The sequence below is a fragment of the Centruroides vittatus genome, unplaced genomic scaffold (assembly GCF_030686945.1).
Source record: "Centruroides vittatus isolate TY-2023 unplaced genomic scaffold, ASM3068694v2 contig_717, whole genome shotgun sequence".
NCBI classification, from domain to species: Eukaryota; Metazoa; Arthropoda; class Arachnida; order Scorpiones; family Buthidae; genus Centruroides; species Centruroides vittatus.
In genome coordinates, this window is record NW_027122456.1 from 519,748 (window position 1) to 545,393 (window position 25,646).

General features: G+C 32.9%; 2 protein-coding genes and 1 long non-coding RNA gene across 8 annotated transcripts in view; 1 reads left to right on the forward strand and 2 right to left on the reverse strand.

The window, feature by feature from the left end:
- LOC136980656 (uncharacterized) overlaps window positions 1–25,646 on the reverse strand; it is a 204,610-nt gene that overhangs the window by 114,768 nt on the left and 64,196 nt on the right. The window lies entirely within an intron of this gene.
- Window positions 10,889–12,880, forward strand: LOC136980593 (uncharacterized). Its single transcript, XR_010881577.1, has 3 exons — window positions 10,889–11,135; window positions 12,318–12,612; window positions 12,691–12,880. It is a non-coding gene; the product is annotated as an uncharacterized lncRNA (long non-coding RNA).
- The window catches only part of SCCRO4 (DCN1-like protein SCCRO4), a 44,747-nt gene continuing 40,089 nt past the window's right edge, over window positions 20,989–25,646 (reverse strand). For 5 of the 6 annotated variants that reach the window (XM_067276797.1, XM_067276796.1, XM_067276794.1 and 2 more), the window contains 3 exons: window positions 24,748–24,852; window positions 21,720–21,822; window positions 20,989–21,649 (listed from right to left, as the gene is read on the reverse strand). In XM_067276797.1, the coding sequence (XP_067132898.1) occupies window positions 21,585–21,649; window positions 21,720–21,822; window positions 24,748–24,852 (273 nt within the window). In that variant the 3' untranslated portion in view covers window positions 20,989–21,584. The remainder of the gene's footprint in view (window positions 21,650–21,719; window positions 21,823–24,747; window positions 24,853–25,646) is intronic. The other variant, XM_067276799.1, reaches the window with a different exon arrangement.

Consider the following 25,646-nt stretch of genomic DNA (forward strand, 5'->3'; position numbering starts at 1 on the left):
TATTGCTGATGTGAAGCAGCCTTTTAACACAGTAATTACTCTTACAGTCATCCAAAATTCAGGTAAGGGTGCTACCAAAATAATCATCTTGTGAAATACCGGCTCGAACTTAGAACACCTAAACTTGAATTACGGCTCTTAAAATGATAATTTACACGTGCATGTTTGAAAATCTAGATGGGGTCTGTCCCCAATTAGCTCGGATTTTCGACGCTTTTGTTGCTTAGCATTGAAACATTAGTTTGTTGTTTGGCGGATTCGTCCGAAAACCGATAAATTACACGATTTTTGGAAGTGCAAACACAATGGATCCGAAAAGTCGTGGAGTTTTATTGTTTTGAAGCCAAGCGAGCAAGTCTACTTGGCAGCGACTCAAATTGGAAAATTTCCCGAAACATGTTTCGTATAGTAACGATTCGAACAAAATTTCGCACATTAATAGAAGTAAAATGGCGTATCGTGACGGAGGCCGAGTTTGAAAATCTGACCTAGAACGGGAGATATCGAGGGTCCAAGCTCATCGCCATGTTAAGTCAATGGGAAAATGTTGCATTGTAACAGCGCGCTAAACGACATTTCGAAATACTGCGACATACGAAAGCACTTGACAATTCTTTTCGAATGCCGATCTTTTTCAGTTTCTCGAAAAATTCACAGTACATACTTTAACGTATTACACCTTGCAAGGTTTATATAATATAATATACCAGTTTTGCGCAGACGGCCAGTAACACTGGAGCCAGTGGCGTAGCTAGGGGGGTGCGGTAGGTAGGTCCGCACCGGGCCCCTGGAAAGCGATAGGCTCATGGGGGCCCCAAAATCACAAGAAAAAAGACCCGAAAATTTTTTTGGGGGTTCACAAATCTGGTTCCGCACCGGGCCCGGAGAACCGTAGCTACGCCACTGACTGGAGCGAACAATCGCCGTGAACCATGTAGGAAAAGTGGAGGCATGACAGTATAACCAATAGTAGTGTACTCCCTTGATATGAAATTGATTTTCATCGATTTGCTTACTTAGCAGCTTGTTTTTATATCTTTCCGTTAGCGGATCATATTCCTTTGAGGCCCTAGGCGCAATTTTCTTATAAGGCCCTTTATTTAAAAGTTTTTTTTTTCAATATTAAGAACACAATAAGATGATCAATTTATGAGTTTTGTCACTGTTCTTGCCGAGTGCGAAATTTTTACAGGCATATTATCTTTTTGCTACGTAATTTTTGAGGCCCCAGGCGCGCGCCTATTAGATAATCCGCCACTGTATATGCCATTACACGTAAATACTAAATTTCCACTAGAAAAGTTTAAAAAACAATGTTTTAATATCATTGTAATGGTTATATTGTATTAAGTACAATAGACATTTCTTACTGTAAATATGATAAATAAATAAATATAACAATTAGATTAAATTATAAATAAATAATATAAAATAATTATATTTCATATTTAATTAAAATTAGGCTCTGTTTTAGTTTCTACGTTTGACGTTATGCGTACTCGTTTTAAGCTGGCAACACTGAACGAGATCCGAATTTGAATTTAAACACAATGGCAGCGTCAGTTTCGCGCCGAGGAATACTGTCTTCGATTCTAGTAGAGTTTTGACCGAAATTAGGTATCGAAGTCGTATTTGTTAATTATTATATATAGATATTTTAATTGTAATTTACACTAATTGTAACAAAGTTAACTTAGATATACAAAAGAACGTTCTATCTAGGGTTAAGAATACAGGTGATATTACTCTTATTGTTTGACTGGAGGGTACCGACTGGAGAACTTGTATGGAATGTCGTCGTACTTCAGACGTTCGCCACCATGTGCCATTTTGTATGGTCGTTTACCATTTACTATCGCCTCGTTCGATTTACTCGTTCGATAGTGGTCTTTTAAATGATGTGTGTGTAATTTCAAAGGTAATTATTATCCGAAGAAACAAACAGTAAATGTGGTTAATGTTACCTATGGTTCCAAGATGGCGGCTCGTCTCTGATTCTAGCAAGGAAACAGTGGGGACGCACGTTCTAACCTAACCTATTCTAATAAATTACCATAATTATTACCAACAAAATTATTAGAATAGGTTAGGTTAGGTTAGGTTAAAACGTGCGTGCCCACTGTTTCCTTGCTGGAATCAGATGAGCCGCCATCTTGGAACCATAGGTAACATTAACTGTAAAGGTATTTAAGCAACCAAAAGATTTGGAGGTTAATGTTACTTATGGTAGTGAATGTGGCGGCTATCTCTGAAACAGTGGGGACGCATGTTCTAACCTAACCTAACCTATTCTAATTAATTACCCCTATTTTAATAATTTGGTTGGCAATAATTATGGTAATTTATTAGAATAGGTTAGGTTAGGTTTGAAACAGTGAGGACGCATGTTCTGAGATAGCCGCCATGTTCGCTACCATAAGTAACATTAACCGATTTGGAATTGTTTAAAAAATAGTATATATATATAGTATTTATAGTATATATATATATTATATATATATATATATAGTATAATAGATATATATATATGGTATTTACCACATTCCGTTTGATGAGAAACCGAGAGTTTGTTATGAAGAATAAACGTTCGTAAAGAAATCCAAAGAGAAAAAGATAAATTGGGTAGACATACTGAGAGAGGTATTTAGGAGTATGATGAGATAATTGATCGTTGAGAAATATTAACACCTTGAAATAAGGACTAACTCGCCACTCCCAGTCAATGTCCATCATTAAGAGGTTATGTTACGTCAAATCTTTTATGGGGACAAAATTAAAAAGCAATCGATGGTTTATGAACTTAAATTACATTTGGTAGTTTGAAAATTCTTGAGAATTCCGTAATCCTACGGCTACAGGCACGCAGGAATGCTACCTGTAATTTCAATGATCCAAAACTTCAGTTTAATTATGTTTATTTTTGTTTATTACATACATAACTAGATACATTTTGGGCCAACTTACATTTTACGATCTGTATACCTAGCTCTTAATAATTTTAGTTACCGATGAGAGGATGTAAAATGTAAGTTGGCCCAAAATCCATCTAGTTACGTATGTAATCAACCAAAATAAACATAATTAAACTGTGGTTCTGGATCATTGAATTACTGGTAGCGTTCCTGTACACCTGCAGATGCAGGATTATGGAATTCTCAACAATTTTTTAATTGGAATAGAAGATTAGCTGGTGATCCCAACAAGAAAGGATACATTAATAACTAAAGTAATATATATATTTAAACTATTTTATGTAGATTTCACTAATTTTATTGAAGGTAACACAAATTAAAGTTTAATTAGCAATTGTTGCTAGTGGTTATCAATGGCAAAAATGGACTTGTAGGTCCTCTCCACATCTAGTGGATACTCGAGTAATTGCAATTACTTTGCCAACATCCTTGAATGGGGAGTGGTATTACCTGTATTATACACCATGGTTTTACAATACAATGGTAAGGTGTGAACTCAGAATGAGTTTACCACCCCTAGAGTTGTATACAACTCTAGGGGTGGTAAAGCTTCTTTTCTAAGAAACTCATTATTAATAAGTTTTTTTTTTTCTTAACTTGAATACTGCATTTCTTTATATAATTAAAAATGTTTGTGTGTTTAGATGTACGTCAAAAAGTACCAAGAAAGTGCAATCAAATATACGAAACAGCGCGAGGCATATATGAATTCATTAACTAAAGAAGAACATCAAGCACTTGAGGCCAAGTTACAAATGAGGAAAGAATTCCAAAAATGCTTTAAATCTGTGAGTAAAGTTTGTTCATATTGTCAAACCCCAATATAATGTTTTTAAATAGCACCATTCTTGTAGAGGGTTAGGGTTTTGGAGAGGTGGGAGTCTGACAATTTCTCCCACTCTGGCTTTATTCCAGGTGAAATTTATGGTTCCGGCTCCAGCAAAAAATTTAATTTTTAAATTTTTGAGCTGGAGAGAGGAGTTCATAATTCAAACTCTGTATTTTCTTTATTTATAATGTTTATATAAAATTTAGATAAAATGATAGAAATAGATCTTTGGTCACATGTGAGCACAGTGGCCAAATTGCAGCTTCTGTCTACTTACACTGTCTCATTTTGTAAATGTGGTAAATACACGAAATCCTCATTAATTCAAACTCAGATAGTTCAAGACTGTACTGTTTGTCCCAGCCAGGGATATAGAGATTTACAAATTAAAGAATTCAGTTAGTTTGAAATACGAAGTGAAAATTCTGTCCAAACTGTGATATGCTTACAACTCATTTGTTTAGATCAAAGTGACTCCATACTTTAAGAGAACAATAGACCAAGAACAACTCTAATCTGGATTAGAGTTGTTCTTGTACGCAAACATTTTCGTTTTGGTAAAATACCGCCAAATATATTCATTAAATGTAATCAATGTAGCGTTAGTTTACTCAAATAAATTTTTTTAAATTTAAAAAAATATGTTTTTTATTGAAACTATAAAAAATTAATCGCCTCAAGTAATTTTTTATGTGGGAATCGTGTCACCCGAGTTCTTGACTTTGAATTGGGAGGCCTAACTTTGACCTAGAATGTAAAAAAGATAGAGGGGACTGATAAGACGCGACTTTGGTGCCGTAGGCTAACATGGGAAATTGTAAAGCAAACGCATATATTAATAATTAAAAAAACCTAGAGTATAAATACTTTCATTTTTAGGCAATTTTTTACCAGCAAGATGAGATCTCCTTCAAATGTGGGCATATTAGAAAGTAAATATCTTGCGAAATATACGCTAAATTTTAATAATACAATATATACAGAAAACCATATGGTGAACGAAAAATGGGATTCTATTCAGATATTGGAAAATTTTGAAGATGAAGACCAGCAAATATGCTTTTTCCATAAATCGACGTGGAAAATTATGAACCGCAATGGTAATTATCTTTTTATATTTTAGTAAAAATTTCTTTATTTAGTTGGATTTTTTTTTTTAAAAAGTATTTCGTAATTTTTCAGAATCGTCGGATATTCCGTTAGATAACATTTATTTCATAACTCCAATAATAGCAACACCAGTTAACATGGAATCTGAAATTAGAATAAACGTATATAAAATAGAAACAATTTATCACAATGGAAAAACCTATTCTAAATTAATTAATTTAAATGTTGAATTTAAAAAAAATATAATTATTTTAAACGAAAGTTACAAAAAAATAATAATAAAAATGGGGAGAAGAAAGCTGGTATTATTTGAAAAAGATCAATAGAAGGTAAGTTTTTCAAAAACTTTTATATAAATTTTAAATAATAGATGTAAGAATATTCCGCAAGATTTTTCGAGACAAAGAAAGACGAGTGTCTAGGCATTAACTCAATTTAAATTCTTTAGTTTTTTTAATATTCGGAATAAATTTAAGCTAATGCTTCTTAGAGCTAACTCTTAAACTTTTTATAACTTTAATTCGCTTTTTTATAATTTCAATCTTAAACTTCTTACCTTCACCGTCATTTCGATTCGTTCTTATAGACGCGGATGATAGCGATGCATCAGTTAATCCTATCGATCGCTTCTTATACTTATTTAAAACAATTTAAGTCAAAAAGCAACGCTAAAAAACTATTGATCTAGGTTTAATTATTACAATTACACACAATGACTAGGCATCCTTCTTTGTTTGTCAATCTTCTTTGTCTTGAAAAAAGAACAACTAACGCCCTCTGCTTTTTTTCCCCTTGCAGATTTTCCTTAAAACTACTTTCAGTTTTTCGAAATTTCTAATTTAAACTATTTATAATAAAAGTTTTTAAAAAATAAATATGCAACATAATATTTATTGTTTTTAGGTGCTGTTGATCCTAAAAAAGTTTCAAGCATTTGAAGGAGATGCTCATTATAATTATTTTATATTTCATTATTTTGTTTTTATTTGCAATAAAAGAAAGAGAGAGAAATTGTGTCGTTTATTTAATCGTCGTTGCGACACAAAAAAACATTAATTTGTCAACAGATGGCGCCAGCTTAACAAAAACTTGTATATAAAAATATTGATTCACTTAAGACGACTTAACAAAAAAAAAACTTATATATAAAAAGTATACTAATAAAAGAAAGAAAAAAAATTGTTATCGATGAAAAAAATATATATATTGTAAAAGAATTGATAAAAAAAGCAAATAGCAAATAGCACGATCCGATTAGCGACGGTTCGTGTTGTTTGTTATTTTTTTAAACACCTTCGTAATTTTGAAGGACCAAAAAAAATAATATAATAAAAAAAATGAAGTTTAATATTTTGCCAACAGATGGCACCAGCTTAACAAAAAAAATCATATAGCTCTTAAATATTAAAGTTATATATAAAAATATTGATTCTCTTAAGACAGCGACGCAGCGAAAAGTTTAACAAATTATTTCAGAGTGTCTCGCCCCTAGCGAGATATTCCAGAACCGCTCGTTCAAATCTCGCCGGGAAGTATATCCAAAGGGACAGCAAAAATGGGTGTGGTTTTGATGTCTACGAGAGCTTTTGGAATACAAATATCCTAAAAATGCTCGAGCGATTCGACGGTTATTGCGAAATTTAGCTCCTGGTCGACGTCTTTCCCCCAAAATCGTGAGCGGTACTAGGATAAAAGTTGTAGTCTTAAAAGTTTAACAAATTATCCCAGAGTCTCTCTCTCTCTTATACTACTCTTATCATTGGGCACTTGGCCTCAAGTGTTCCTATGCCTTGTATAGGCTGCTTAGTGTGTTCTGCCAGTCCTGGTTGGGACTGCTATTCCATAATTACCATATTCTTATAATAGGGACCGTTTCAAGTAGTGATACGTGTCATATAACTCTGAAACAATCTAGTCTCTTTGTGTTTATCATTGCATTTATTGTTTGGTCTACTATAATTAAATACGATTAATCTATTTCAAAATAATAAAAGTTAATTTTTAAGCCCCAAATTTCACGATTATAAATATGATTTATTAACATTATAGGCTCTTCGAAAATTAGACAAGCCGGTTGGTCCCAGATCGCCTTACAATTTTTTCATGGCAGAAAGGGCTTCCACAACTTTCGGTACTAAAGCAAGTGTAGGTAATATTTCCTAATTTTTTCTTAATATTTAATTTTTGAATATTCTGTTTGTTAGATAAATCTATATATAATAATAATAAAATTATAGCATGTGTGACTAATCAAGCCACGTTTACACGAATCCAAAATTTAACATTATACAGTATTTGTGAAATATTTAACTTTGCTACACCTTTGCTTTTAGTTATCAGTACTTTTTTCGTTTTTGTATCGTTCTGCCCTGTGGGCATTGGGAGGCCTTTTAATTGTACCTACCGTGGGTTCAACTGGATCCACAATGAGGGTGACCTGGACCCGACATTGTGAGAGACCACCACTTCAAAATTTCCCAGGATATATTCTGCTAATAAAGCAGAATATGTCAACATTTAAGTGTAAAACTCAATAAGAAACATTATGAGAGAAAAAAATATCATAACTGACATTCAAACTTGAAAATTTGTTACTTTTTGTCAAAATTAACATTGTCTGGTTACTTCATTCTTATTGGCACTGAGTCAGTTGTTTTGTACAATTCGATATAACACTTATGCATGTATGTTTATTCGTTGTGAAATTATCACACATTATATCATACATTTGCTTGAAATCAAGACTTTATTCTGCTATCAACTAATATAATGAACTAATATGCTTTATTCACTTCATATTGAACAAGGTTATATACTTTTTTAATAAACATATGATTACCAGTAGCAATAGATGTAACATTTTCTGATATTTTCGATTAAAATATAAATTAAAAATTAAAAAATATATATATAAAATATCAGAACTGAAGGGTTACAACTTGAATATTTGTAACACAGTGACGTATTATAGCATGACTTCGCTTATTATAGTAATATTATTGCATGAATATGCTAAAAATGAAATAAATTGTCAGGAAATGAAAACTTAAGAAAAAAAAAGCATTAATTAAAATTTTTTAAGTCAACAAAACACCACCTGGACAAAAATATGTGAAACAGAATAAACATGTTGCCGTCAAGTGCTGACATCTGTTGTCGATAAATTTTATAAAAGACGATTTTTAACAGGGTAACTATGAATCGGTACCCTGGCCGATTCGCTTAAGAATTAGGGTTACGGCAGAACGGTATTCTGGCTGGGAAAGGGTTAATGTCTTTTATATTTTTGACCCATTTGACTTGTGTGTAGCTAAATGTATTACCAGTTTTTAATGGCAAAATGTGATGCATGCATTAATTTGTCACACGACTTTCCAAGTTTGTCTTGTATAGGTGGTAGTTGCTTGCTGTTTCTCAGCCTGCCTTGTGAAATTACATTGGATATGCTTCAGTCGACCACTGGAGCGGGTGGACCTAATTCTTTGTGACTTTTTCCTGTGGGGTGCACGAAAGGCACACTTACATTCTCCATATACTTCAATACTAAAGTACTTAAACCTTGGGTTTGGTTTGCACCCATCCAACAGACTGGCCATATGGTGTTTTCTTCACACATCTGACACACCTAAATAAAAGCCAGCTTCTTACAGAAAAGTCTCTCCGAGGCAGACTGCCCACTTCTCAACCCTCCCGTTCGATCCAAATGTATCGAACATATCGAACATATTGTGATATAAATAGCTTTAAGTGTGAATTTAAATGGTATTTGAGTAAGATTTATACTTCATTGTTCAATTTTAGTAAAAACATTACACTTAGTAGGAGGTAAGTTTATTATGTAGATCGTATTAGTTATTATTACTTTAATTACATTGTATTTAATGAATTTGATTTGATTACATTTACATTTAGTACAATAATATTTAATAAACAAATTAATAATGAGAAAAACCCTGGAAATTTAATATCTGATTTGAGACATTAAAAGTATGAGAACTCATTAAGGAAAAAAAAAAATAGTCATCTTAATAAAAAGTTTAATTATCTAATTGAGTCAAAGTTTTTTTCCCCCTCGTTAAAAACGCGGTAAAAATTAAATCTAGATAATTTTTTTACACTTAATATCTAATAAGAGAACATGGAAAAATATATTACTTTTAACAGAAAAAACAGTGGGAAATCTTGAAGGGGTAAAAAAAATCATTGACCTAGAAAACATACAATATAAATACTTTTATTTCTACTTATTTTACAGTTTGACTTCTATATCCAACAATGAACGGGATTTTAGAAATCAAAAATTTCTATCGTCGTCACTTAAAAATCGAAAACGTAACATATAATGGACTTAAAATTATTAAAGAAGAACGGATACCCATCGAAATTCTCGTATTAATAAACGAAAATAAACTACGCCACAAAACCAATAATAATAAATGGATAAGTTTAAAAGAAAAAGGTAACTATCTTTTTTATATTTTAGTAAAAATTATTTTTAAAATATAATATTTTTTTAGTTAGCTTTTTAATGAAAATATTTATAATGTATTTGAAAACACCAAGATGGCACCCTTAAACAATTGGAGGTTGGGAAAAATTGAAATTTATGATTTAGTAAAATATGAGATTTTTTGTTTTAATTATAATAAAATATTGGTTTAATTATAAATATTGGTACTAAAAATAGACTTTATTTGAGTAAACTAACACTACATTGATTACGTTTAATTTTTATATTGAACGGTAATTTACTAAAACGAAAATGATTGTGTATAAAAGTTATTACATAAGCATCGTTGAAATATTTAGTATTAGACTGTATTCTTTTAAATCTTGATTTCTTGATATTTTGTAGAGAAAAAATAGACAAAAGTATCTGCACTATGTGGAGCTTGAAAAGTTCTTCGATTCCAGCATAACTGTTTACAATTTTGCCGAACAAATCTTATTATTGATGGGATTTTCGCAGGTAGACCATAGGAGTCAAAATAATAACAGGTAGAATTCTTAAAATATATCGCGATCCAATGTTGTCCGGGGTTTATCGTTAATACGGAGGACGGTAAAAATCCGGGACGACGCTGGATAGCTCTTTTTTTCGGAATTCAATTTGTTATTATTTTGACTCATAAGGACTACCTCCAAAAATCCCGAAAATTATAAAGTTATTAGACAGAATCCCAAGGAATTACGCTGGAATCAAAGAACGCTCCAAGGTCCGTATAGCCTTACGTGCGGATACTTTTGCCTATTTTTTCTCTACAAAATATCGAGAAACCAAGACTTAAAAATACTTCAACCTAATACTAAATATTTTAATGATAATTATCTAATAGCCTTTGTACGCAAACATTTTCGTTTTGGTAAAATACCGCCAAATATATTTATTAAATGTAATCGATGTAGCGTTAGTTTACTCAAATAAAATTTTTTTAAAACTTAAAAAAAAATGTGTTTTTTAATTGAAACTATAAAAACATTAGTCGCTTTGTGTGGGAATCGGGTCACCTCGAATTCTTGACTTTGAATTAGGAGGCCTAACTTTGACCTAGAATGTAAAAAAGATAGAGGGGGACAGATAAGACGCGACTTTGACGCCGTAGGCTAACATGGGGAGTAGCGAAAGCGAACGCATATATTAATAAACCTAGAGTATAAATACTTTTATTTTTAGCCAATTTTTTACCGTCAAGATGAGATCTCCGTCAAATGTATCAATATTAGAAACTAAATACTATACTAAGTATACGTTAAATTTTGAGGGACGATTATATAAAGGGAATCATATGGTTTTTGAAGAGTGGGACAGCGTACAGATTCTTGAAAATTTTGAAGAAGAAAACCAGGTGTGCTATTTCCATAAAGGAGTGTGGAAAATTTTAGAGTATAATGGTAATTATCTTTTTTATATTTTAGTAAAAATTTTTTTTACTTGTGTTTTTTTAAAATGTATTTTGTAATTTTTCAGAATCACCAGATATCCCAATTCAGAATATTTATTTCATAAAACCAATAATAGCAGTACCGAGTAATATAGAATCTGAAATTCGAATAAAGGTTTATAAAAAAAACAATCTATTTATATTAATGATAAAATGTATTCGAAAACCAGCTATTTAAATGTTGAATTTAAAAAAAATATAATTATTCTTTATGAAGCATATAAACGAATAATAATAAAAATGGGACATCGAAAGATAGCATTATTTGAAGATCAATAGAAGGTAAGTTTTTCAAAAACTTTTATATAAATTTTAAATAATAGATGTAAGAATATTCCCTCAAGATTTTTCGAGACAAAGAAAGACGAGTGTCTAGGCATTAACTCAATTTAAATTCTTTAGTTTTTTTAATATTCGGAATAAATTTAAGCTAATGCTTCCTACAACTAACTCTTAAACTTTTTTTTATAACTTTAATTCGCTTTTTATAATTTTAATCTTAAACTTCTTACCTTCCCTCCCTTCGTCATTTCGATTCGTTCTTATAGATGCGGTTGATAGCGATACATCAGTTAATCATATCGATTGCCTCAACTTCTTTTACGATTCATACTTATTTGAAACAATTGTGCGCTCCGTAAGTCAAAAGCAATGGTAAAAACTATTGAATTAGGTTTAATTATTACAATTATGTGCAACGACTAGCCACCCATCTTTCTTTGTCTTGAAAAAAGAACAGCTAGCGCCCTCTGCTTTTTTCCTTCTCCTCTCCTCGTGGGATTTTCCTTTAAAAAAACCTGCTTTCGGTTTTTCTTAAAAGACTTAATAATAATAATTTTTTTTCCAGAAACAGTAAGTAAAATTTATTCGTCATGGAAACGATTATAGAGTTTGATTTGTTATTAGTTTTAAAGTGATAATGTATAAATGCATAGAAACAGGACATCAACACAATTTTAAAGACTTTTTTCATACAAACTATGCTGAAACATTTATAATGTGGAAATTACAATTATGTTTATTTTGTATAAATTAAAACTGTACAACTCCTAACAGGGATAACCCCCCTTTTTTTGCTAATAAAAGATGAATTGAATATTTCTGTTTTTTCATGCGTATACCATTTTTTTCATTATTCAACACAAATCGTCTTATAAAGTACTCCCGCTATGTCGACCCACGTCGAGTTTATCCACTCTTTTTACAATCCGAGGTCAAAACAACTCGAGGCGACTCCCATCAATTGATATAAAGATGCGAGGTTTACTTTCTTTAGCTAATTCTTTATCAAGTTTTTTTTCTGTGTACATCTTACCCTCCATTTTTTTCAGTAAGATTAAGTTATAATTTCTCTAGATTCTGTTATTTTAAAAAATAAGAAAATTAAATTATTATTTTTCATAGATAGCCATTTTTTACAGATTCTCAACCCTTATTTGTAATTGATCACGCATTTAATTCTAGGAAGCGAAAATTGGCAAAAAACAAAGATATTCCATCTGACAAGAAAAAAAAAAGATTTAATTATTTCAAAAGACGAATCGACTTATAAATCGATTCCGCCATACTCGGTATATATTTCTCACGGATATAATTTAGAAATTAAGGAATTTCGCCAGCAATTTTACATCTGCGTAGCAAAATCGAACGCCAAGGGGGAGATACAAAACAGATTTAATATTCCTTTCGAGGAATTACATTTTTTCCAACAAGCTTTTTCAGCCATAGAAAAATATTTCGAGGACTACACGTAAATAAAGTAAGTAAAATTGTTCCAATTTTATAACGTAATGTTTTTTAAAAAAATTATGTAAATTAATTGAATGTTTTTTATCAGAAACAACTCTCTCTCTCTTCAAAGAAAAATAGTTTATGATATCATACTGAAAAAAATTGTCGTCTAAACAACGGGAAAAAGTTTTACGAAGACCTCACCTTACAATAGAAACACCGACCTAGATTACTTCAGGTAAAAAAATGTTTTCGCTAGTGGAATCCACTTTTCAAAATGTTTTACAGTGTTATCGTAAATCTAATCTCGATTATGTTGATCCGGTCAATTTTTTAGAGATATAAAATCTGAATTATTTAAGTAATAGAATAGATACTTTATCTTAGTCGTCATTATATTTCTTCATAGACATTTTTTTCAATTCATTTTTTAATACTTTTTTATTGATTTTGAATATTATATTATGTAATTGTTATTTTAATTCTTAAATGAAAAAAAATGTAACCATTTATTATTATTATTGTAAGGTTTTATTATTTTTTTTAAATGAAGAAATGTAATCCTTCTTTTAATTGATCTTTATTGAAATCCTCCTTTTAATTGATCTTTATTGAAATAAAAGAGAGAGAGAATTATTATTGTTGGTTATTTAAACAAAAAAAAACTTACACCATCTTTTAAAATATTACTTCTCTTTTATATTAAAAGATAATTTATAAAGTTATATAAAATATATTAGTTCTCTTATATATTAAAAATATATATAAAACAATGATTTATTCTAAAAACCCTCGTCCGAATCGTGCTGGAAAGTATATCCGAACGGGCATCGAAAATGGATGTGGCTCGGGGGGCCTTGAGAGTTTCTAGGATGGTAATTATCTCGATATCCCTCGATGGATTTTGGAATTATCGTAAAAACCCTCGTATTTTTGCCCCTGCTTGATGTTTTTTCCTCAAAATATCGAGGTACTCTGAAATAAGTTATAAACTGTTAAACTTTTAACAAATTATCGTAGAGTCCCTCATATATATACTACTACTATAAAATATGGGTAGTTTTTGTGTTATTTTGTAACAATATTTATATCATTCCATATTAATTTTTTATAATTATAAGTGCAATTATATAGACTCAAACTGCTGTCGGATCACAGATAATATGTTATTTTGCAATTCTTCTTGTATACAAGGTAACTACTGACTTAACTCTGTAGGGGTAAGTTAGTGGATACCATGTATACAAGAAGCAGTCTCCTGGTCCTAAAACATTACCTGAATGGCACCGGCAGCATTTTGAAGAGCCACAGAAGTGATCAACATGTCTTGCAGTCATTCTCTACTTATTTCCAATCCTGTTCCAAGTCCATTTGTAAGGTATCTTATGAACGTCCGGGTATCCATTATGACTCTGCACAGTTTCTTGCTTAAGTAATTGCAAGACATAAGCACAGGAAATTAAATCAACTAACACATCCCAAGGTACCTTTTCCATTGATATCCTAGGCTGGATTGAGGAACAACCACAGTTTGGAACATGGTAATATATTCTGACAGGGAATTTTCATCTTTCTGGGAAGATGAATCATCATAATGTTCAGATTTGGAATTCTGAAAATCCTTGTTTAGTATGAGAACATATCAGAGATAGTCTGACAGTTGATGTGGATTAATGAAGAACCAAATAGTTGAACTGTAGTTGTTCGCTCTTAATAGACGAGAAGATACGTTAAACAAGTTGCAGTCCAACATCGTCTTCCAACAAGATGGAACCCTTGCACTAAAGTTTGATTCCAGACCACTCACTTGTCCAAACTTTTCCAGATTGCTGGATTTTCCGAGGCCTCGACCTACCTACTCACCCGACTCTTTGGGATGGATCGTGTGTGCTACAAAAGTGTGACACAAGCCCCACATACAAGAATCACAGTGTGGCTCCTGATATGTTGGCTCAGACATTGGTTGAAATCAAATATAGACCGGATATTGTACAGAACTAAATACCCTTTAATATTATATCATGAAAAGCAAATATCAAATATGAAGTTTCCTTGCTGCTGTATTTGGTCCTACCTGGCATTATGTTGTGCTTTGGTAAAATTGTTATGCCATTCTTGTGAACTGATTCCTCCATGTTTTCTGGAAAGCACAACTTTCTTTGCTCTTCACACTAGTCATAAATGCAGTTTTATCAGTCTTTTTTCATTGCTTCCAAATCGATGGGTACATACCAGTATGCATCAAACGGTGCATTGTTGAACCGTGATATATTAAGATGTGTGTTCCAATCAGGGCTGGATTTACATAGGGACATTTGGGGCCTGTGCCCAGGACCCCCACAAAACTATGTCTAAACATAATTTTTTTCCCCTATTACTGCGACAGCCTAGTGTGGCCTAATCACGAGGGCCACAGGCAAAGAAAACCAAACCCGGGAAAAACCTACGAAACGTCGGAAAATTTCGGGAAAAAAATTTTACATAGGTGTTTTTCAATTAAATTAAAATAATTAGTTTTACACAATAAAATATATGTATGTTTACAATAACCTTATTTTTAAATGAAATTTACAACTTCTGAGTTGAAATCTAGTAGAAAGTACAGTATTTTGTGTAAATTTTCTAAATCATCAAATTTGCCTATTCTTAAAGGGGGCCCCCATCGAATTTGTGCCCAGGGCCCCTGGATTGGTAAATCCGGCCCTGGTTCTAATATTCACAGACGAGTTTGTTGGTGCAGCAACTGACGTGCATTGCATTTGTCGGGCTGTGGATACGGCGAGCTCCGACGAAGCATAATTGCCGCCACCACGGTTATATTATTAACACCATTTTTGCTACTTGTCCATAATGTGAGGAGGACAAAAAGGGGAATCGTTAATTCCCTGTTAGAATATCAAAGGGTCTCTATGCATGTGGGTGGTGGTGACAGAGGCGCAGATATGAAGCACCTTTACAAGAGAGAAAAACTAAGAATGTTGCTTACATCAGTGGACACTAAGTTCCTTCAGTGAGCATTATGTACGTTTCACTTGATGTGCGTCTTCTGGTGAGGAAAGTTCAGACGACAGCCCCGGGGCAGTGATGAGACAGCGATTGTTAGGATGAATCTTGAAACTAGAGGTGCTTAGGAAAGAGGGGGGAAATTGTCAGTGACTGGGAGCAATAACGATTTCACTCTGGCAACCCAGAATCGTCAGATGACAGGTTTAGAAGTACCACCTGATTCAACAATCAGGTAGTACTTCTAACTTTGTGTCTAACTGTTCAGACTTTGTGCACACCTGTCTTTTAAAGTTCAGGGGTTTTATATAATTCATTCCCCAAACTTCCTATTGGTTCTGCGATTTACTTTCACTTTCCGATTGGTCCCGTTTCCTGTCTCACAAGATCAATTCGAGTCCCAGGAAAAAGTATGTAGACAATCTCGTCAAACACCTTTTCCAGATATACGTCGGAGATGTCGTTAGAACTAGGAAACCTGCGCTTGTAATTCTATTCTCATTCCTTTTTTGTTAGTGTATTTCCTTCCGATTTAATTTAACTCCATTTATAGCACGCAAGCAGCAGTATCAAAGTTCTGACTTTCCATCTTAACACCGATTGGTAATACGTGCTCATTTCCTTACAAAAAATCATTCTAACATCTAATATTTTTCTTACATTCATTCTTTAAAATAGCGGTCGGCAATCTTTCTGACCTCACGGACCACTAAACTCACAATTTTGAATCCCGTGGACCACTATCGTGAATTTTTTTTAAACGATACAAAATCTGTAGAATAATGATCATAAACATCCAATTTTACTATATTAAAGCATATTAATATGAAACTTGCGTGTTTAATTATAAGAAATTAATGCAATAAGTTTATGGATTCTTAGAACTTTCCACGAAGGACGACAATCCCATTCACAATATTGTTTATTATTCGTTATTTATTGATAACAGTCACTTTGTATTTGGTTTTAGATTCAAATAAAAACCCCCAATGAGTGAAAAAAAGCAACTAAGCACTTTGGATTTCATTTGTAATACTTCGCATAACCTTCGGTCGATCAATGTCCAAATTTCTCTACGGACTACCCAAATTTTCTCGCAGACCATCAACGATCCACAGACCACCGTTTGCCGACCGCTGCTTTAAAAAATAATTTTTAACGTGAATTTTGTGAGAGTTCAGACCTGTCCGGGGGCCTTTGCAATATTAACCCAAAATTTTGTGACAAAGCCTACAAATGCCAATATGGTGCAGTTTGCTTCCACCATCTTGTTATATTGCCAGACATCCCAGTGAAAGCTTAATAAACTGTTCACAAAGGCATTGGTTGTGGCTGAGACTGATGCTTACTGGAATATACCCAATCTAAATGTATAAAATTACATGTCCCGATTGACCGACACTGACTGAGCGATTGATTCATCATCGCCCCGAGCCAACCGTTGAACCTTGAAGTGAAATTTGGTACACAGTGCACATTTTCCTAAAGTACCCTAAGAAGGATTTTTCGAAATCCCCCAAGGAGAGGATTAAGGCTTAACCTGACGAACGGCTTCTACCGTACTATTTTAGATGCGATTTTTTTTTGTTTTTAACTACGTTTAGTCTTCATTGAGTACTTAAATGTTATCAATTTAATCCACCTAAGACATTGTTATAAATATTTTTATATATATTGATTTTTTAACTAAATGTTTGAATCGTTTTAAATTCGAATTTGTTATTGCATATTGGTTTGATTATAGAACGATTGTAAATGTTCAAGAAAATTGATCGGGACAAAAACGTTCGTTTGAAGCAGTGAATGATTCTCGGCAATAAGGGTATGTGTTATATAACAATTACTATGGTTGTTAAAGATTACCGTCAATAGTAATAACTTAATTTCCAAATGCACAATATTTACCGAATAATCCAAATCGTTTGCCTGTCGAAGCAACGTCGGGCTCGTTTGCTAGTGTAACCGTAAGACGAATCATCCTGCTTCCTTTTTATCATCACTATTAGGGCATTATTCCAGTAGTAGTGATATCATTTCTTACCTTTTTTGCCTATCTTCTTGTTTTTCTGAGCTATTGCTTCAGCTTTTTGTTGCATTTTGTTTGTTTCTGATGTATCAAATGAGTCTCTCACGTTTTCTTATTTTTTACATATCGAGTAACAAGTTTCTTCTACTGCTGCTTTCCAAATGGATTGTCCTAAATAGCTTTTGTCATTTTTCCGAGAAACTGTAAAGCTTCCTTTGGAAGTTTTCGTCGGAGGATTTCGAGGCCCGACAAAATAACGAGAAAGGAAATTTAAACATTTTGGTACCCTCCCATTGAAATATCAGCCAGAGTTACAAGATATAGTGTGTCACTGTTGCCTATTGGCTTGCATGTTATTCTTACCCACAACTCCATTTTTATATATATATTAGGAAAGAAGGAGAATTCATTAGTGAGAAAAGTAAAATTCTAAATAGATGGGCTGAATATTTTGAAAAACTACTAAACAAAGGAGTAGGATTGAGGGTCAAATGGGCACACTAATAGAAGAAGACGAGGACACGGAAGTAGATTCTGATGATGAAGGAGAAGAAAGTGAAAATGGGGGATGTGAATATCCAAGACTAACAGAATTGAGATGGGCAATAACAACTTTAAAGAACAACGAGGATGGAATAGTGTCGGAAATGATAAAAGCAGGGGGTGCGAAATTGGAACTGGAGATAGGCAAACTTGTTAAGAAAATCTGGAAAAAACAAGGTTGGAATAGAGGAATAATATGCCCAATACATAAAAAAGGAGAAAAAAACAGATCAACTATAGTTCTAAGATTATATTCATAGCATTTCTCTAGAATTAATATTGAGATACACCGACTTTTTATTAGAACTTAATATTAGCAGTGGTAATGAGGAAGGTATACGAAGAAATGGATGCGGATGCAGGTGGAACGGTTTTCGATAAACATTTACGGCGCTTGGCATTTTTTTTTTTTTTTTTTTTTTAACTCTTTCCGCCCTGTGGGCACTAAGAGGGCCTCTTTTAGTAGGCCCATTATGGGTTCAGCCAGGCCCACAATGGGGCGACCGGGTGGTGAGGGACGGGGCCCGACATATCCGAACGGACCACCCCCCGAAAAATTCCTGGGGATTATTCGATCCCGGGTCCCCCAGAGCGGTAGGCTGCCACCTTTACCGCTTGGCATTTGCCGACAATATCGTTATATTGAGAAGATATAAAGAAGTAATTGAAGAGACGTTTAAAATAATGGATGATGCAGCTACAGATAAAGGCTTAGCAGTTAATGATGAAAAAACAAAATATGAGGAAAGAATGCCAGTGGTCACGTGGACAAATTCTACATATAAAGGACCATAAATTTGAACAAGTGAATAAATTTCAATACTTAGAAACACAGTTGACAGGCAAGAATGACAGCAGGAAATATCATTCTTCTTAATGTATAATAGCTTCTAACATCTAAAGAAATATCAAGCAGCAGTAAGATTAGAATATATAAAACTATTATAACACCAGTAATCATGTATGGTTCCAAAACTTGGACACTGACAAGAAAACACGAAGAACAGTTGAGAAGACAAATAAAGAAAAAATATATTTCTCTTACAGACAATACATATAAAATGTGTCTTTTATCCAGATGTCCTTTCTCACGCAGTTGAGGGATAAGACAATTCCACGGCGGAGTCGCCCTTTTATTTGAGGCTTCTCGTCCGCCTCACGATGTCTTATCCCTCAACTGCGTGAGAAAGGACGTCTGGATAAAAGACACGTTTTTATATGTATTGTCTGTAAGAGAGATATATATTTTTTTCTTTATTTGTATTTAATCGTCCTGGCTTATTTAAAAAAAAAAAAAACAGTTGAGAAGAATATATGGACCAGTACAGGATAGAGGAGAGTGGAGAATTAGAAGTAATAAAGAACTGGACGATTTATATGAAAATCCTGATATTGTAACAGAAATCAAGAGGGACATTTAGAATGGATGGAACCTGAGAGAAAAGTGTATCAAGTGTACAGATAAAGGCCAGAGGGAAGATCAAGAGGGAGACCAAGAAAGAAATGGGAAGAGGATGGGGAGGATGATTTGAGAGAGATGGGTGTGAGTTGTTGGAAAGGGAAAGCCCGAGATAGAGGAATGGATGAAAATCCTGGATGAGACCAAGGTCTTTCAGGGACTATGAAGGCCGAAGAGAGATCATATATAATATGGTCTATGAAAAATGAATGCCCGAAGCAGAAACAATACACAGATAAACATATACATAAAACTTAACTTAAACACATCTAAGACAGTAATTTGAGGTATGCTGGCATAATTGTCTCATGTGTGTTTAAATTAGTATATGTTTAACATTTGAAATTTATAATTAAACTTTATATATTCAGAAAGAACACACCATTTCTGAAGAGAATGATACAATACAATCAAACTTTCATGCTCAAAATGGCATGCTAAGTTGAACTTTACTATATGCAACTCTTGCGTGTAGTATAATGAGTTCTACACTCGAGTTGCAATGTTTGTATTGTAAAATCACAGATGCCAAAAGATTCTCTAATATTTACAAGGGAAATTTGTAAGTATTCGTCGGCAACGTTCGGAAAGGCTTTACGTAGAGGTTTGATAGTATTTTGCAACAAACTTCTACGTACAAAGAGAAGCTGCGCATTTTTTACTTGAAATTAATGACGACGCAACAACCAGTTTTTTAAAATAAATTTATTTTTTTTAAACTAGATTCTAAAATAAGTAAATTAATCTAACTTGATAAACATTAAAAACATTCAAAATATCTCAAACTGTACAGTAGCATATTCCAAAAAATTTACAATTTTTTTCATATTCTTTTGTACCATTTCAGCATTCAGATAATCATCAAGCACATTGCATATACATTTTATTTATATTATTTTTGTATTTGTGTCTGTGTGTAAATATATAACGTATATAAACACACTAATTTTATATACACAATGAAATTTTTCGAAACCACAAAAATAAGATCTCGATTTCTACGGGACGACGCTTTGGCTTAAATTAATCCGAATGCTGCCGGAAAATATAATTTAATCCTTAGTGGAACGAGAGACGTGACGAGTGGCTTTTTTTTTGTTTAACATGAGACGTGTTTCAGCTGCAACGTAGAGAATCAAATGATCAAATTAACCTGAGAAAACGTGCGGAGGTAGGAAGATAAATTGCGATCAAGCCGATCCGTCGGAAAGTGTACTAATCGATCGTTTTGACAGTGTTCAGTCCTCGCTATCACGAGTTAGTGATAACTGACTGGCGTCGAGTAAAACGAAGATTTTTATGTTCGCTTCACGCCAATTGCATATTACAAGGAGCACGTGATTTTAAAAACAAACAAACAAACAAACAAAACATTTATCGTTTTCAGCTGTTTTGGAGCCATGCTTTATTACAGTTTTCAATACCAAACATTCCCTGTACATATACATAAAAATCTAATCGTCAATATACATTCGAGCACGTCCGACCGGCCTGCCGCAATTCTCTCTTCCCGGAGACCGAAGCCATATATGGCCGAAGAAACGTCTTGTGCATACATAAGTGTAATTTCAAAAAGGGACAAGATCACATATTGTTTGGAAGGACTGAACACTTTCAATTAGGGAAGATTAAATACTGTGTGTATAGTCTTTAAGAAAATAACAAAATCTTAGATTCTTGCTCTGATATTCATTATTATTGTTCGTGTTATTCAATCACTTGTTTCTTTTTTTTTTATTTAATGTCCTGAGCTGAAGATCTGCAATTCCCATTCCTCTAAAATTTCGGCCCGACACGTCATGACCGGCAACGCGTTCAGTCCGTAAGAGATGGGAGAGGCAATGCCGAGATATCCGTGGCGACGCTGGCATTTGGCACTATGCTGCTTTAAATACAAATGAAATCAGGTAGTCGACATGCACGTGCACACACATACAAACATGCACATAAGAAAATTTTTTGTTTTAATTTAATCTTGTCCCAAATTTCTTTTGGCTTTTAACCATTCCACAAATTCATCTAGTAAAACTGGCCCTGGAAAATATTTTAAATTCGCATTAAGTATTGAAAAAGAAATCGACGGAAATAACGAAAAACCACTTACAAGCACCGTCTTCGTCGTAATTACTTAAATCTGAATTAATGGTTCTACTAAATTCCAAAACGTTACACCACTGATCTTTATTTATTACTTTATATTTAGATTGCTAAAAAACAAAAATCCAATTATAAATTTCTAATCTACATAAAATTTAATGTCGAGTGTAGGTACGGCATATATAAATATAGACTTTAAAAATAACGTACGGTCGAATCTTTCTTTTTTTTTGGTTCAAACAGAGATTTTTATTTTATATTAAGTTTACTAACGGCACAGTTCTCGAAATTTAGAAGTTATCTTTCTTTATTTTTCTGAAGATGATGGAACCGATGCATGACCTGATGCAATGACTTTATTCAACAGGAAGGTTCTGTCATCTTTAGAAAGATTAAATTTAATCTCTGTGATATATTTGACAAACTGGATAAGGTCTGACTGACTCGACAAGATTAATTAAGAATAATTAATTTGTAAGCTAGCATTCCATGCTTCAACAGAAAACCGTCACCAATTGGGCAATTTCCGATTTCCTAGAGGAAAACTTGCATTTTCCCCCGACTAGCCAAAAACATCTCCCTGCAGAAATTAAACAATTCACAATTTATTTGATGTTACCAAATGAAACTCTGTTATAAGGCCGTTCAATACCCTTTCTTATAAAGTATGATTAATCAAAATGAAAACAAATCGAACAATTCATGTATTGCTTCTTCAAAATGTTAAGCCTGTATGTGATAAAGATTGTCTATTAAAATATGGAAATTCAAATTGATGCAGTCAACCTTATAATGTAAACCAAATACAATTCACAGTGAGTAAATATCATAAAATAATCATATTCAAGGTGTATTTTATTCTATAATTAATGAAGATTACATATTTGGGAGAACTGTCATTTTTTTTTCTTTAGCTCTTTTGTCATTTCTGCAGTCAAGCCTCTCACTCCAGTCTTTCTCTTTGTAAACAGGGAGACAAAAACTAAGACATTATAGCTTGTATCTCTGGGCTGCAGTTCAAGTTGCATAGATAAACTATTTTGATACAATCATGTCAGCTAATGGATTGGGGAAATTGGATATATTGTGTAATTTCCGGTAAGCTACAAGTGTCTTCTTTGGTTTTCCGTTAACCGTATTCTTTGTTGACGGAAAATCCACATTCCACGCGAGCGTTTACCGTGGGACATTATTAAAATCATCTTCAACGAATGTTTCAAATTCTTTCACTTCGTCACATTGATGCGATAGACTAAACCGGAAAGAACCGAACCCGTCCTGTCGTCCGGAGTAGTGTTTAACCGTATCGCTAATTCCCGGGGAGGTAAAATGTCTTTATTGCTTAGCAATTTTATCGGCTGTAAAATCGTTTATCCAGTTATTAGCCATAAGAGTTTCTAATGTAATAAAGCATAAAAACTGCTAGATCTCTCTATTCCTTGCAAAAGCTGGATTCAGGTACGACAGTACCTTGGCCATTTTGTATTTCACTGGCAACAACTCAGAGTGATATGAGAAATTTGAAAAGACTTTGCTCCATCAGTTACTCCTTTCATTCTAACTTTTCTGATTTTCCAATCTTTGATGGCATTATCCAAGGTCTACTGTATGTTACTGTACTGTGCACAGATCCACATCAGCAATGGAACTTGCAAATTTACGATCATGGGATCGGAACAGACTTTTATTAAGGAAATAGTCACTTCGACACCTGTCACTATATTAACTATTAAAAGAAACGGAGGCATAGGAATGCATTCTCCAAAAAACATCTCACCTCTGCATTAAATCAAGTTTGTTGTCTTGTAACTATAAAACTTATTAATTTAAATAGATTTCATTATTGAAATCAGTGGAATTAAAATGAAGTAAAATCAATTTACCATAGTCAAAATCTGTTCAAATTACAGTTAACAAGTTTAGTATCATTTCCAGTATTATAGCATGTTAATGTCACTTAACACATTTCATTTCCGAGCTCCTCGTTCGTACTTCAAATGTAAAGCATCATTTCTCGGCTTCTCAAATTTGAAAAGGATGCACATTTAAATAGAAAAACATACAGTAACATCTTTCCAAAAGAGACACTGACTGGTTCCAAACCCCGCAAGCATTGCTGATGGATTCTACATACCATTTACTTGGTAAGAGCTTTTAAACTGTATTGTGATCAGACCTCCTCTGCCACCTCATTTCCAAAGAAAACTGATTAACGGCTAGGATTGCCAACTGCTTTTCGGTGAATCCCGCAAGACGGCAATTGAAAAAGCTACATTTTTTCATACAAAATTATTTGGCTTTAAATTCTTTTACTTTCTTAAAATATTGGAGTAAATATCAATAATTATTGTACTTAGATCAATGTGCAAACCAATTAAGATTACACTGAGCGTATCAAGCAATGCAACAATGTGCACATTCAAATCATTTCTATTGTTTCCTTTTCCATTATATGATGCATTATACACTCTGAAATGATAATTTTTTTTCCTTTTCCAGCTTTAATACCAAAATCCATGATTTTTTCCGTGTCCATTAGACACCCCAATCACTAAACGACTCTCCTAACCTAGAAACAAAACTGTTGAACCAAAGCTAAATTAAATCTGACAATTCTTCTCTTCACTTTCAATTAGTCATTCACTCTGTCTTCTTCCCAGTTCACATCTCACTTTCTTTGTCTTTTCAAAAATACCTTTGCTGTTATCTGTTCTTAATTTTAGTTAAATGTTAAATATTAAGATTATTTATTAGTATATTGCATCCCATCATTTATATTTATAGTGTGTTAATACGGTTAAAATCACGAAAGCAGAACACAACTGAGGAATTTATCATTAGTTTAAATGTCAAAATTTTGTTCGAATCGCATCACAAATTGAGAACCTCTTATACTTTTTAACGGTAATTTGGTACGAATAATTTCGAGGGGAACAACAGTGCATTTAAATTCTCCGATGATACAAATTAATCAGATTCGACCGTCTTAGAAATTGATAATTAATATTTTTCAATAAATTGAATAATTACCATACCTCTAAAAATTGATGAAAAGAACTATAAAGAGGCCAATGTTTTCCTAATAAAAGTTGTAGCATTGCTCTAGCCGTTTCTATATCTAGACTCCTTTGATCTTTATCCTGTTATGGATAATATAATAAAATTAAAAACTGCACTCTTCTCCAACAAGTTCATAAATAGTAAATTTAAGAAAAAACAAAAACCATTTCTTATCTACCAAAACTTAAATTGGGCATTCGAATCGAACATTTACGGACGTTTTACGCCCGAGTTTTTAATCGGACGAGAGCAATCGGTCGCCGACAATTGCTGCCATTTAAAATTAATTTTATAACACTTAAACATTAAATAGTTATAAATTATGACTGAATTAGCGTGACTGTACTGTAAACACTTTACGATTCCCCTAATTAAAATAATGGACTTGTTAACTGTACAATCGCAGTCATAAGTAAACTAAACTTAAGTCACATATTGTGAGCATTGCTGCTCATTCTTTCTGTGACCCTGTTTGACTTAACAACAATTCTAACCTCTGTTTGCTTCTATAAAATGGCCTCAAAGTGGAAGAATCGTATCTTTTCCGTCATATTGCCGTTAATCCAAACTACCACTTGACTCGATTAGTTCGGAATAGTGCAACTGTACTTTATTAAAACCGATCTCAGACAAATTCTTAACACTGCAATTTTACAGTGTCTATTTTAATTTTAAGAGAGATCGTTTAACTTTCAAAATGTTTCCTAGTTATTTTAATAGAGTAGACTCTGTTTATTGTAATCTTCACCTAAGACTCACTTAGCTTGATGTTTTCAGTTCAGATAAGTAAACAATGAAACCAGAATTTCCTCTTAATAAAAAATATTAGAGTTAAGATTACAATTAAAGGATATGATAAACAATTTTAAAATGT